The 15,075-nt window shown below is 41.1% G+C and overlaps 1 protein-coding gene across 1 annotated transcript in view; it reads left to right on the top strand.

Moving 5' to 3' along the window:
• Positions 1-1,094: 1,094 nt before the first annotated feature.
• The window catches only part of SHQ1 (SHQ1, H/ACA ribonucleoprotein assembly factor), a 112,012-nt gene continuing 98,031 nt past the window's right edge, over positions 1,095-15,075 (top strand). Inside the window, exons 1-6 of the mRNA XM_060239555.1 lie at positions 1,095-1,201; positions 3,267-3,441; positions 6,169-6,230; positions 7,114-7,236; positions 8,820-8,971; positions 10,307-10,419. Coding sequence (XP_060095538.1) covers positions 3,299-3,441; positions 6,169-6,230; positions 7,114-7,236; positions 8,820-8,971; positions 10,307-10,419 — 593 coding nt within the window. The 5' untranslated portion in view covers positions 1,095-1,201; positions 3,267-3,298. The remainder of the gene's footprint in view (positions 1,202-3,266; positions 3,442-6,168; positions 6,231-7,113; positions 7,237-8,819; positions 8,972-10,306; positions 10,420-15,075) is intronic.

The raw sequence follows: 15,075 nt of genomic DNA, 5'->3' as shown, positions 1-15,075 counted from the left end.
GGTCTTATCATAAGTAATGGTAAGATGTTCTTTGTCACAATATGTGGCAGTGTTGTCAAATGCCTATGGCATCCCAGCAGCAACCTTGATAAACGAAGCATATACTTTCATTGTAACTGCAAAAGGAACATTAGGGGAAAACCCTTGAATTGATTTGGCTACCAAAACTAGAAATTCATTTCATACTGCCTAAAAGATTGAATTTCAGCGTTTCCCCAGTGGTGCAATCAGGGAGGGCCATTCGTGTATGGATTCCCAGTAAATCACCTTCCAGGTTGTAATGAATGCAAGCCATGAAGCGGCTAAGACACATGAAAGGCTATCCAAGTCCATTTTTTTCTTTATTCCCTGGTGAAGTGAAGGTTGGTGCTGAGAAAAACAAAGAAGCGAGACAAAAACGTCCGGTTGATGGAGAGTTATGAATCTGGGGTAACACTGCAGCATCTCTGCTAAGGTCTCGCCTCTATCCATGCCCCGTCCTCCTTGGGCACCGCTCCCCAATTTCCCTGTCCATAGTTGGTAACTCTGTCCCGCGACCTGCTGGATTCTACTCACCAGCGGGGTTCGGACCACAATATCGAGCTATGGAAGCCACACATCCGCTCGGTAAGGTTACAGCCCGAGAATTCCAGGATTTTGTGATTATCCCCTGCTATTATTTGGATGGGACTGGAGACTTCTTTGGAGAGCCAGTCCTGCCTATATTACCTCCGCACATATATATATACACACACACGTTGAGCGAGGGAAATATATATATATATCCCTCGCTCAACGTACTCGGTAGCAGACAAGCTGACAGCACCGTTCTTCCTTCTGGCTAAATCAACATGAAATTCCAGAGGAAGGCGCGTAAGGCGCAAGCGCACCATTCAGTTTCTTTATCCTGTGTCACGCGGTGTCTTTAATAACGCGGCCCGCAGCTCTGTAATACGAGCATGCATCTTGCTTTTGCCCATTGATAATTGGATGAAACCGGCCAGGTGTTCGCCAATTACATTATGGCCCGCCTTCGAGCTATTCCCGCCTCCCTGGAGTCTTGCTCCGTATTGGAAGAGGACGATCTGATTAGCAGCATCCTGAAGCCAATCGAAAGTCTTAGCGTCATCGAAGTGTGTGGGCCTTGGGCTGGAGGAGGAGAAACAGATTCCGAAAGCGTGGCTGCCTGCTGTGTGTATTTTGCCCTGTGCCTAGGAGTTGGGTGAGTGACCTGGGAGTGGCGGGTGCTGTACCCCCTTTCCTCCCGTGTCCTTGTTATGTGCTTCCCTCCTATCAGGAGGGCCCTCAAGGGCTGTTGGCAGGTGTCAGAACACTAGTAGGGTTGAGATATTGGCCAGTCCGTGTCGGGCAAAGGGGGGAAGTAAGTTTGCAGAGGTACCAGCGGTGGCGTTTCGGTTTTCAACAAAACACCCAGAAGGGAGGCTTGTGGCGTCTCAAAGGCTAGCCTGTTGTTGGTTTTGCTGCAGATAAGAGGGAAAGCTGCTACCTTTCAAAACGACGGAGTTTGTCCCGCACTCATAGTGCTCAGTGGTAGAGCATCTGCTTGGTAAGCAGAACGTCCCAGGTACAATCCCCGGCATCTCCAACTAAAAAGGGTCCAGGCAAATAGGCATGAAAAACCTCAGCTTGAGACCTTGGAGAGCCGCTGCCAGTTTGTGTAGACAATACTGACTTTGATGGACTGAGAGTCTGATTCAGTATAAGGCAGCTTCATATGTTGCTTATCTGCGTGAACAGTGGGATTGAGTTTCCTTGCAACTGAATTGACAGTATTCTCCCACGCAGTCTGAAACGCCAAGAGGACAAGCAGCTTCCACAGGGAAGAACACCTTAAGCTTACTATACATAACTAAATGCATGACTAATTTAGTGTAAAGAGGTATTGTATTAAAACTGGAGAAGCAGTATGCTGGAATTCTGTGCCCAGGAGAAAATTAAGGGGTTCTTCCTTAACGTATTCATAAATTTATTGGCTAGTAAGTATCTACATAAAATAAGTGTAGCTAATCAAATGGTTGTACCAGTACACGTGAATGCACTATCACAGCACATGTAATTGTACAGATATAAAATAATGAAGCTTCTGTCATATTAAGTCTTGTAAATGATTATTTGTTGTTTCTCTGCAAAAAGCCTTCTGTGCAGTGTTTCTGAGTATGAAGCTGATTGCTTGAAAAAATTGTTTCATAACTGATAACTTTTAAATATTTCACTAAGTGCTCTATTATATTTAAAGGTTATGATGAGCAGTGTTCCCTCTAAGCTGCAGAGATTTGTGAGCAAAAATTCTACTTTGTAAGCCACTGACATTAAAGTTGTGAGCTACTGCATAAATTAGTGTGCTCAAGGGCCATCCTTCCTGTGCTAAGAAAAAAATGTGTGATCTGGAGGTTAAAAATCTGTGTGCTAGCTCACACTAACTCAGCTTAGAGGGAACACTGATGGTGAGGTAGTTCTGTTTTAGGAGCTGTCTTGTACAGACTGAAAAGTGGAGATAAAAATAAGTATCGAGGTAATGACAAACTTGCTGCATGACCCAAAGAAGCCCCCCCTTTTTTAAAGGAGCTAAAAGAATGTGGGCAGATTTTTACCTGTGTACAAATCCCACTTGTTTTGATGCTTAAAAATGGTATTGCAGTTTTATTTAAAAATTAGAGTTTAATGCTAGTACTGTTTAGAATATCACTTTCAAATACCATGAACTCTTGACACATTTTTCAACAATGTTGGTATGAAATGCCAAATGGATTGTAGATCTTTGATCATATGACTTGCATTCAAATGTAGGCAGTCATTTACAACTGTATCGCTTGAGTGAGTCTACATGAATCTGAAGACCCCATCTTTCTCTGCTTGCTCACTCTTGTTAACCTGCCATGAAACTGCATATTTATGTATAGACAAGCACTGTAATTAGATCTCTCTCTCAGTCCAGGAATTTTGAATTGGTTGATATTCCTCCGTGTAGGTATTTTAAGGTTCTGAACTTGCTGTAAGTTTTGAGATAAAAACATCCATTTTTAAATTTTATTTTGTCCTCTGCACAAAATCAACATGGTCCTTCCTCAGTTAACTGCCCTTAATTCCCAGCACCACCAATTTAAATTTGCTTTCTTGATGAAGTCTGGCATCCAGTAATTAATCAACTTAAGGTTGTTTTAAGAATGTCAAAATCCATAGATGTTACTGAAGTGTTCGTTCGTATCTTTTTATACACTTAAATGGTAATTATTTTCATCCTCTTTCTGTCTCCAATGATTTTGCAGGCAACTTGACTGTCTTCCTAACAAAATTCATCATGATAACTCCAGCATTTGAACTGAGTCAGGATCCAGACTTCCTTACAGTAACAATCAAAGTGCCTCATGCGCGAGTTTCAGAATTTGAAGTCTATTTTGAAGGAAAGGAGTTCAGATTTTATGCTAAACCTTACTTTCTTAGGTAAGTAATGTATTTCTCTGCGCAGCTGAGTTTAATTTTTTGAGATCATGACTTTATATTACTCTGTTTCTTGGAAGAGAAGGGGCAGTGGGAGGTCCTTACCTACATTCAAATTCCCAGTGCGCCATTGCCTTTGCTTGGAAACTTCAGGCACATCTATTGCTCCCTCGGCCATTGTGCAGGCCATTGTGAAGGCCATTGTGAAGATGAAGAAGACGACTGCAGATTTATACCCCGCCCTTCTCTCTGAATCAGAGTCTCAGAGTGGCTTACAATCGCCTGTATCTTCTCCTTCCACAACAGACACCCTGTGAGGTGGTGAGGCTGATAGGGCTCTCACAGCAGCTGCCCTTTCAAGGACAACCTCTGTGATGGACAGATTAAAAACTAATAAGTCACCAGGTCCGGATGGCATACAACCAAGAGTTCTGAAAGAACTCAAAGTTGAACTTGTGGATCTTTTGACAAAAATATGTAATCTTTCATTGAAATCTGCCTCCGTTCCTGAGGACTGGAAGGTAGCAAATGTCACCTCCATCTTTAAAAAGGGTTCCAGAGGAAATCCAGGTAACTACAGGCCAGTCAGTCTGACTTCAATACCGGGAAAGCTGGTAGAAACCATTATCAAGGACAGAATGAGTAGGCACATTGATGAACATGAGTTATTGAGGAAGACTCAGTATGGGTTCTGTAAGGGAAGATCTTGCCTCACTAACCTGTTACATTTCTTTGGGGGTGAACAAACATGTGGACAAAGGAGAAATTGTTTACCTTGACTTCCAGAAAGCTTTTGATAAAGTTCCTCATCAAAGGCTCCTTAGTAAGCTTGAGAGTCATGGAGTAAAAGGACAGGTCCTCTTGTGGATCAAAAACTGGCTAATTAATAGGAAGCAGAGAGTGAGTATAAATGGGCAGTCTTCGCAGTGGAGGACGGTAAGCAGTGAAGTGCTTTGGAGTTGAGAGTAAGCAGTGAAGTGGCCAAGTTTGCGGATGACACTAAATTGTTAAGGGTGGTAAGAACCAAAGAGGATTGTGAGGAACTCCAAAGGGATCTGTTGAGGCTGGGTGAGTGGGCGTCAACGTGGCAGATGAAGTTCAGTGTGGCCAAGTGCAAAGTAATGCACATTGGGGCCAAGAATCACAGCTGCAAATACAAGTTGATGGGGTGTGAACTGGCAGAGGCTGACCAAGAGAGAGATCTTGGGGTCGTGGTAGATGTCAAGACACTGAAAATGTCAAGACAGTGTGCGATTGCAAAAAAAAAAGGCCAACGCCATGCTGGGAATTATTAGGAAGGGAATTGAAAACAAATCAGCCAGTATCATAATGCCCCCGTATAAATCGATGGTGTGGTCTCATTTGGAATACTGTGTGCAATTCTGGTCACCGCACCTCAAAAAGGATATTATAGCATTGGAAAAATTGCAGAAAAGGGCAACTACAATGGTTAAAGGTTTGGAACAGTTTCCCTATGAAGAAAGGTTAAAAGGCTTGGGGCTCTTTAGCTTGGAGAAACGTTGACTGTGGGGTGACATGATAGAGGTTTACAAGATTGTGCATGGGATGGAGAAGGTAGCGAAAGAAGTACTTTTCTCCCTTTCTCACAATACAAGAACTTGTGGGCATTCAATGAAATTGCTGAGCAGTCGGGTTAGAACGGATAAAAGGAGGTACTTCTTCACCCAAAGGGTGATTAGCATGTGGAATTCACTGCCACAGGAGGTGTTGGCGGCTGCAAGCATAGCCAGCCTCAAGAGGGGGTTAGATAAAAATATGGAGCAGAGGTCCATCAGTGGCTATTAGCTACAGTGTGTTTATATATGTGTGTGTGTGTATATATATATATATATAGAGAGAGAGAGAGCTATGGCTGACCCTAGGCCATTCCAGCAGGTGCAAGTGGAGGAGTGGGGAATCAAACCTGGTTCTCCCAGATAAGAGTCCACACACTTAACCACTACACCAAACTGGAGAGGGGGAGAGAGCTGCATGAGTTTTTCTGAGCTGCATGAGTTTTTCTGAGCTCCATTGAGGACAAATGGAATAATAATTAGATGGATAGGGAGATTTGCTTGTTTAGGTCTATGGCAGTTTCTAGCCCAATAGATTTGAAGCCCTTCATTTAACATAGTCTTCTGCACTTGATATTACATGTGCTTTCAATGTACATAGAGAAGGAGTAGGAACAAGCACGGTGGGCCATTCCTATGTGCAATCCATCACCAGTTTGTCAGTGCAGAATCCCAGTAAATGAAAATACTGGTTTTTCAAATGCCCCTAGTCCTCAGGAGAGAGTCTACCTGTAAGCCTCCAATTGTGCATAAACAAAGAATAGCACTGGTGTACTTATGTCTGTTCTCAGTCTATGCATGTAACATCAGGTGCAAAGGACTGCTATGTACTTACTCTGGGAAGCTGCTTACTAAGACCAGATTGGAAGAATGTATTCTGCCTGGATATTGTGTAATTAAAAAGCATTTGTATAGAACTTTTTGAATGTTGAAAATGATTGATATATATTTTCACAAATTCCATATATGATATGGTGTACGGTAGATGGAGGATACTTGTTGCAACCGCTCTCAAATTGCAGAGTTTGCAGTTTTGGCTGATTTCATGCTGTGGAGTGTATGTAGTCTGTATTGTTGAAACTTGAGAGTGGTCCACTGATTTGTTCATTAGTTTTTATAAACGTGTTTGACAAGTGAACTTTTAATTTGTACACAGATTGGCTCTTCCTGGAGGAATTGTAGAAGATGGCAGAGAAAAAGCATCCTATGATGACAAAGGTTTGTAACTCTTTAAAAATATATATGATTTTATAGAATAACATCCAAATGAGAACAATAATATTCTAGTAATGACATAAAGGGAAGAGTAATAGGGAATTGAAATAGGATTGCCTTGTGTATATTAAATCCTGGATTTACTGATACAGTGATGAAACCAAATGGCAACAAAATAACCACTTCTCCCTGTATTGAGGTAACTTGAATGATTATTTTATAAACTGCAGGAATGGATACCAAACAGTAAAAATAAAATATTCCCAGATTCTAACATGCATTTAGATAATGACAATAACATTTCAGATTTTCCAGAGATGCTTTTAGTGTCCTGACCAATATCAGAGGAATTACAGATTAGCTTTATTAATCTGTTAATTTTCCCCCACTGTTGCCTCCAAGCAAGTGATGTGATGTTCAGAGGTTTCATCACTGAGAGCCAGTTTGGTGTAGTGGTTAAGTGCACGGACACTTATCTGGGAGAACACTTATCTGGGGTTTGTTTCCCCACTCCTCCACTTGCACCTGCTGGAATGGCCTTGGGTCAGCTATAGCTTTCACAGGAGTTGTCCTTGAAAGGACAGCTGCTGTAAAAAACTCTCTCAGTCCCACCTACCTCACGGGGTGTCTGTTGTTGGGGGGGGGGGGAAGGTAGAGGAGATTGTGACTGCTCTGAGATCAGAGTATAGGGTGGGATATAAATCCAGTATCATCAGCTTCTATCTTGGGGCAAAGATGAGCAATTGAAATTGCACATTTGTAGGACATCAGAGCTGGTGAATGGCTTAGAACGTGCTGGAATAGAAGCTTGAATCATTTCTGTGGGGTTTTTTTGTGGATTTTTGTAACTGAATTATTTTTTTAAATTTAACCATTCTGTTTTAAGGGATATTTACAATCAAACTTCCCAAAGAGACTCCTGGAACATACTTTGAAGGATTAGACATGTTGACAGCTCTCTTAGCACCAAAGAAACCCAGATCAGCAAAACCTTTAATCCTAGAGATAGGTTTGTATGCTAATAGGTTTTTCTTGTCTGTTCATAAAACATGCATTTTTGTATGTAAAAAGTCTTTATCATCCAGTTTGCTGTAAATGAGCTTGCCATCATTCTTTACCTCTACCTGTATTTAGCAATATTGTTAAAATTCTCTCTCTTCTCTGAACAAGTTCTGGAACATCATCCCTCTTCAGATCCTGAAAACCTGCAAAATGATTACCACACTAAAAAAACTATAAAGTAGGCATTGTGTTTGGAATGCTTTCTTAATATGACAGATGGTTTCCTGCTTGCCCATTTATTTATTTGTGCATTGACACAGATAATCACTGCATGATCTCACCTCTTTTTCACCTCATCCTAAAACTTACTAGAAGGGAAGCTGGTCTCTGTCAGCTACTGCTACGACCTCTCACTGTTCTGCTTTAAGTGCGCAGTGCACTCCATGTAGGCCTTGTATGGGCCTCATAAAGTGGACCGATGCTATCGCAGTGCCAACCCTGTGGTTTCAGCCTTCCCATGTGGGAACTGCCCCTAAGCAGTGATCTGCTGTGTCTTCCTCTGTAGCCTTTCTCTCATGTACTGCACAATCAGCTGAGTGGCATAACATTTTTCTTTGCCAGCTCTCCTGATGGTTCGTAAAAGAACTATGTGAGAAAATACATTATTATTTGATGAATTTCTGGAGCTGTGGAAGTGTTAATTATGTATCTAGAAGTGTAGGAAATTGAAGAGATTAGTTACATTGGCCATTACTGATACTGTTTTGTTTTACTTTACCGAAGTACTATATAGTAATACTATAACTTTGATACATATGGATATCTCTGAAGAATGGGGAGAGTTTCTTTAAATATTAAAATTGTGTTTGGTGTAGTGGTTAAGTGTGCAGATTCGTATCTGGAAGAACTGGGTTTAATTCCCCCCTCCTCCACTTTCACCTGCTAGAATGGCCTTGGGGTCAGCCATAGCTCTCACAGAGTTGTCCTTGAAAGGGCAGCTGCTGTGAGAGCCCTCTCAATCCCACCCACCTCACAGGGTGTCTGTTGTGGGGGAGGAAGGTAAAGGAAATTGTAAGCTGCTCTGAGACTCTGAGATTCAGGGGTATAAATCTATATCTTCTTCTTACACTTTTTCAGCAAAGTACATATTAATATTATTTCTTTTGTTATTTTGACATTAGCTCTACACCAATGGCTGACATTCCTGCATCCATTTGTTGGGTACTATGTGTTAGCAGTGAATTAAAATAATACTGTCAGACTGCACATTGCTACACTCCCATCTTGAGGTGCACAGATTAAAAGGTTTAGAGATTTCTGCATGCGGACTCCAATGTAAATGTGGTTTCCAGCATTGGATCTTAGGTGGTTCACCTCAGAGGGGGGTGAACCAGAACAATCTGGATCCCCAACTGTGTATTCTGTTTTACATCTACAGAAGGGTCTGGAATGAAACTTCAAATTTAAGACATACTAGAGACTTTAGCTAAGAAACTATAAATAGAAACGAATAGAGAGAGAGATGTAGAAATTGTAGAAGGTTCATGATGGAAAGATCAGTTATGATCTTTGTTGATACCCAAATTTCAGATGCTGCAAATGGTGAAGAGGAGCAAGAGGAAGAAGAATTTGATTGGGAAATTGAACAAATTCCATATGAGGAAAGCAGAGAAGACCGCTTATGTTCATCCTGTGGCTATGGATTTGGAAATCAGAAATCAGGAGTTTTTAGACGTCTTCAGGTGTGTGCTTTTGTTATGTGAAACAGTTTGATACTTTTGATTTTTTAATAGGCATAATTGTATTTTTACCTGAGACAGTGCATCCAGGGCCACTGAGAAAGGGTGACTGGGGGGGACGGAATTCTTGGGGCCAAGACAGCTAGAGGGCCCCTGAAGTTATTATCGTGGTGCAGTCAGAATGCATCTGATTTATTTTACTTCTAGCACAGTTCTGTGCTGTAGCCACTAGGGATGCAGGGAAGGTGAAGCACAGTAAACAGCTGTAGCTCTGCTTTCAGCTGATCATGATTTTCTTCAGAATTTACTACAAGGAGACAAATGGTTGCCAACAACCAAATCAGCACTATAGCAAGGCAAGCACTGTAGCAGTCTGTTTTCATTTCCTTCCACACAGCTCCATAGTTTTGTATGCTCAGCCAGATCTTCCTTGTTATGTGTTGTAGAAAATAAAACAACCTTTCATTATTTCTTAATTTCTTTTCCTATTTTTCAGACTTTTTTGCATTTTGCTATCTTTCTTTCATGATAATGCCTTCATTTCATGCTCCCCCACCCTGGGATGGGGAGAGCTAATATTTCCTCATGATGTTTCAAAGTAATAAGAAGCTTTCCCCCCTTATATGTGTGCATGATAGTGGAATGTTAATCTGTCTTAATGGTTACACATGTGGAACAGAAGTTGGAACTCCTTCTCCTTAGCCAATGAGATTTAATTACATTTTACACACTGTTGTATTGGTGAGATATCTAATATCCCTTGGTAAATGCTGCTTTTCTACGATAGATATTACACTTCACGTTAGAGATAAAGCTTCAAGTTATATGACAGACGACATAATTGTTTGAGAAAATATGTCAGCAAAATCAATCACAATGATCCCAGTATTTGTCATCCAGCACCACTATGTAATTGGTTTCTCCTGTTTTTGTACTACGTAAAGTTACCAGGGTAAAATTAAATAGATTTCTTAGTTTCAGATGGATAGCTGTGTTGGTCTGAAGCAACAGAAGAAAGCTGGAGTCCAGTGGTACTTTAAGACCAACAAAATTTAAGTCTGGGTATAAGCTTTCGTGTGCATGCATCTTGTGAAGTGGCAGATTGCTATGCAAAGGTAGTGATTGAAAGTCCATTCTTAGTATCACGAGGTATTTAATTGTAGTGGCTCTTAACTAGTTAATTAACATGCTTCTAGTACTAATCCTTTTTGGGGACTACTTTGGCATCCCAGTGGGGTTACATTTGAATAAGGCTGCGAACTTCTCTATAAAGCTTTACAATGGTCTTTTTTGCCTTCGTAGCTTGCAGGTTAATTCTTTTGTTGTTTCCCTTTCCAGGAAGAACTTAGTGAAGTTATTGATATTAAGAACCCAGATGTAACCCCTACAGATGAACGTAGAAAGAAACGGCTAGTGGCAGAAGCTGCCAAATTTGATCCTGATCACTACCTGTAAGTATTAATCTGGAAAACAGATGCCTTTCTAATGTATGCTGTACTGTCATGTCACCATTTCAGTAGAAGATTGATCTAAAATTTCAGTGTTAGGGAAAGGCATACTTTCCTCTGGTACTGTTACATCAAGTGTCAAGAATACTTTTAGTCTGGCACTTTTGTAACAGCCATAGATGACTGATGCTTATTTGGTCTAGACATAATTATGATACTAGATTAGTTCTGCAGGCTAGCTGCGATCAAAGGGTATATGCTGACTGCTCAGAATGTTGCTTCATATCTGGTTTCTCCAGATGTTCGAGATTTTGTAGTGGGGCTATTGTTACTTGGTGTTCTATAGAGCAATCAGGGCAACTGACCCACACTGATGTATGTAAAGGAAATGAGCCTGTAAGGATATGATTTCTTGTAATTGGGAGAATAGCTCTAATTATCAGAGCTGGGATTGTTTACAGTTCCTCCATTTAGGTTAGTGGGAACCAGGGCTTTTTTGTAAGAAAAAGCCAGCAGGAACTCATTTGCATATTAGGCCACACCCCCTATCACCAGACCAGTCGGAACTACATTCCTATACATTCCTGCTCAAAAAAAGCCCTGGTGGGAACTACTTCTGCTGGCTACTCCTGTTTTATGGAACAGGCTTCCTGGGGATGTGAGAAAAATGACCAGTCTTGCAGAGATTTCGGAGGCTGTGTAAAGCAGAGTCTATCCTGTGTGCTTTTGTGAATGGAGGTTAGGTAGTATGATGGGGCTAACCGCTTGCCCAGTTCACATTATCTGTATTGTATTTGTGTGAAATTTGATTTTGATTGATTTTAAAGATGTAAGCTTCATCAGATCCTACTGATCAGCACAAAACTGGGTTATAAATATTGTAAATGCATAATATCTGCAAATGTTGGAAAAATAATTGCCTACTAAATGCAAGCATGTTTATATTTCTCCTGGAGTGTTTATTGCTAAAGTGGCTACTCCACTAAATGTGTCCTTATAATATTTTTATCTGTTTGCTAATATTGTTCTTGACAAACTGTTTTTAGTTTAAAATATACTAATAAAACCTTAGGCTTGGTTCTTATACTTTCCTTTTTTTCAGTAGGAGGTCCTCTAGAGAGCCAGTTTGGTGTAGTTGTTAAGTGTGCGGATTCTTATCTGGGAGAACTGGGTTTGATTCCCCACTCCTCCACTTTTTCCTGCTGGCATGGCCTTGAGTCTGCCATAGCTCTTACAGATGTGTCCTTGAAAGGGCAGCTGCTGTGAGAGCCCTCTCAGCCCCACCCACCTCACAGGGTGTCGTGTGGGGAGAAGATATAGGAGCTTGTAAGTTGTTCTGAGACTCTGATTCAGAAAGAAGGGCAGGATATAAATCTGCAGTCATCGCCGTTGTCTTCTCTAGCGCTAGGCACTTTTTGGTCTTGCATAATGGTATCTTGCATAAATGGAAAATGTGTACCTGTGGATGAATGTGTTTTGCAGTGGAGGAATGTGCGGGAGCCAAGCCTTACAATACAGTCTTAAGGGCACTTTCCTGGGAAGCTGAATAGATCTGAGCAGGATTTTGAGCATACGTGCTTAGAATTGCTCTCTGAGTTTCTTAAATATTCATCAACAGATAGATCTTGACTTCTGTGCTTTCAAGACTCTTAAACAAAAAGTATGAGATATACAATGGTGATGTCTAATCACTTGGGCGTGCCAAGTGAAGTCGTCTGTCATAACATTTGTTGCCATATCATCAATGCTTTTGTGATTATATTCTGTAATTTACAATGCATTTTTAAGGTGCTGATTCAAAACAAGAAATACTCTGTACACCTCTTCTAGTTGCCCCCAAGAGTTCTATTTTGTGATCCATTCTTGGTGAATTATTCTTTGTGATAAGCTGTATATTATCAGTTCTCAATAGATAAAAATTAGTATTATACTTTATGCTGCCTCTCCCCATCCTTGCCCCCTAGCTGTCAGTAGGTTGCTATTGTTTTCAGGCATACAAAAGTTGTACATCTTTCTTATTTTGAAACAATGTCTACCATAGCTACAAAAATGACATGGAGCACTTGAAGAAATTATGGGGGTTTTCTACTGTTTTAATGAGTATAAAATATTTCCGTTGTAGTGGAAGACTTCTCAAAATAACAGTGATATATATTTTTTTTCAGTTTAGAGCAGGTGGAACAATCTTAAGGAGAAACATGTTTAACATATTTTAGGGCATTTTCCCAAGTTAGAATGGTGGCCTCTGGAGCATTGAAGTGGCTTAGGGTTCTTGCCTTGGTATCTGGGTTGTATGTACCATTCTGTTTGGAGCAGAGAACTCAGAAGCATGTTCTTTGCTCATTAATGGAATCAGGCTTCCTCATTAGTATTCTTGTTTCATCATTTTCTTTCTCCTTGCCGTTTGTTTCAAGCTTGCCCTTGTTTTTTAGCATAGCGTTCATTAGCACCTTTCCTGTTTTGTTCCACATGCAGATACAACCTTTCCTTCAGCTTTTGTATCATTATATTATATACATATTCAGTAAAATCGGGGCTTGTTTTGTAGAAAAAGCCCAGCAGGAACTCATTTGCCTATTAGGCCCCCCCCCCGATGTCACTGTTGTTTTGCTCAGGGCTTTTTGTACAAGGACTTGTTTGTATATTACCCCCTGACACCAAGCCAGCTGGAAACTGCATTCCTGTGCATTCCTGCTAAAAATAAGCCCTGAGTAAAATCAAAATAAGATGGTCAGGTAAAAGTTATAGTTATAAGTTTTTGTCATTTCCTACACCAATGAATGTTGTATGTTGGTAGTGCTTTACAGCTTTGGTGGACTGACTTCACAGTCTTCAGTGGTCTCTTTTCATTCCTGGAATCCATGCGACTTAAAGGATATATGTTTAAAGGATTCTGATTATACATTCTTGTACAACATGTAGGCTTGGATCCTGTGAATGACTTCCGTATACACAAGATATGCTCTGCCATGGAGCTCAGTGGACCTTAGCATAAGTGAAAACTGTAGCAGAAGAACTCCCCACAGCATACATGAAACTTGTGCAAGATCCAAACTCTATTTAGGGATTGTTTTGTAATATCAGTTTCTCACAGGAGCTAGGTGGTACGTTCAATCTGACTGAACTCATTCTGTGAGCCCATGCAAAGACCCTATGAGGAAAAAGGCATTCTTCTGAAGATAAGAATAGGAACGGAATGAATGTAACTTTCAAGGGGTTAGATCCAGATGGGTAGCCATGTTCCTCTGAAGCAACAGAACAGGGGTGGAGAACCTTTCTTTCTGCCAAGGGCCATATGGATATTTATAACATCATTCGCGGGCCATTAAAAAATTATCAACTTCAAAAACAGTGCTCCACTGAGGAAGAATGATTCAGGCCAGCAAAATTAATGCAAATAATTGTTTTTCTATTTGAAGTCATGTGGGGAGAGCCTAATCTGGCACGCACACAAACATGCACACCCGGCCTGCTGTCCTAGGCAAATGCATAGGTTCAGGGCTTTTTTGTAGAAAAAGCCCAGCAGGAACTCAGTAGCATATTAGACCACATCCCCTAATATTAGCATATTAGGTCACACACTCATTAGCATATTAGGCCACACCATCTTGGATATTCAAGTGCAAACTGAACTGTGACAGTAACTTTTCCGGGCCCTTCAGCAATTCTGGCTGGCCAGCCAGGCTTCAGGGAGGCTGCTGCACAGTACATCTGGGCCCTGTGATCCCTGCCTGGCCGTGGGGAGGCTGCTGCACAGTGCGACTGGGCCCCACGATCCTCGCTGGCCAGCGAGACACCAGGGAGGCTGACACATGGCTCAGTTTGGTCCAACAATCCCCGAGGACCACACCAAGTGACCTCGAGGGGCGCATATGGCCCTCAGGATGGAGGTTCCTCACCCCTGCAATAGAACAAAATTGGAGTCCAGTAGCACCTTTAAGATCAACAGAGTTTTATTAGAATATAAGCTTTCATGTGCATGCACACTTCATCAGATGATGAAATGGGGGTACAGTGAGCAGTACTGCGTATAGCTGGTGGGCAGTGGTTAAGCATGCAAAATAATACAAAGCCGGAATCCAATGGCAAAATAGTGAAATTAACAAATTGAAAGAATAGCAAATTTTGTTTGTCCATGTGGGCAGCCATGTTGGTCTGAAGCAGTAGAACTAAATTATCCTGAATAAAACTTTGTACGTCTTAGAGGTGCTACTGGACTCCAAGTTTGGTTTGGATAGCATCAGTTGTGTGGGAAACAGCAAAGGCAATAAACATGTCAGAATTGGAGATTGATGGTGAGAGTCCACAATTACAGGGCAATAAATGTAGAGTCTGTTAATTGCTCTGTTTCTCCTCAAGCATGGGTTAAACTGAGAACATCTATTTCTTAAAAGTGTTTCTGTTCACCTAATTTACTTTTTTAACATGTAGCATCTTAGTTCAGCTTTGCATATAAACTTTCAACAAAAGTTACTATCAGTTAAAATCTTGGCCCCTGTCACATGCATGTGTGCATCGTTTGCATCCTAAATAAAGGGGAGAAGTCTCTGTTTAGAAGAATCACTTAGCTTAGGTTATTGTTAGTGGCAGGTAGTTATTTATAAGCCTCTGGTCGCTGCTCTGTAGAAAAATGTTCAGAGTCCATTTCTTGTCATCCTT

This window comes from Heteronotia binoei, chromosome 5 (genome assembly GCF_032191835.1).
Source record: "Heteronotia binoei isolate CCM8104 ecotype False Entrance Well chromosome 5, APGP_CSIRO_Hbin_v1, whole genome shotgun sequence".
Taxonomy (NCBI): Eukaryota; Metazoa; Chordata; class Lepidosauria; order Squamata; family Gekkonidae; genus Heteronotia; species Heteronotia binoei.
This window is presented reverse-complemented; position numbering and strand designations above follow the sequence as displayed.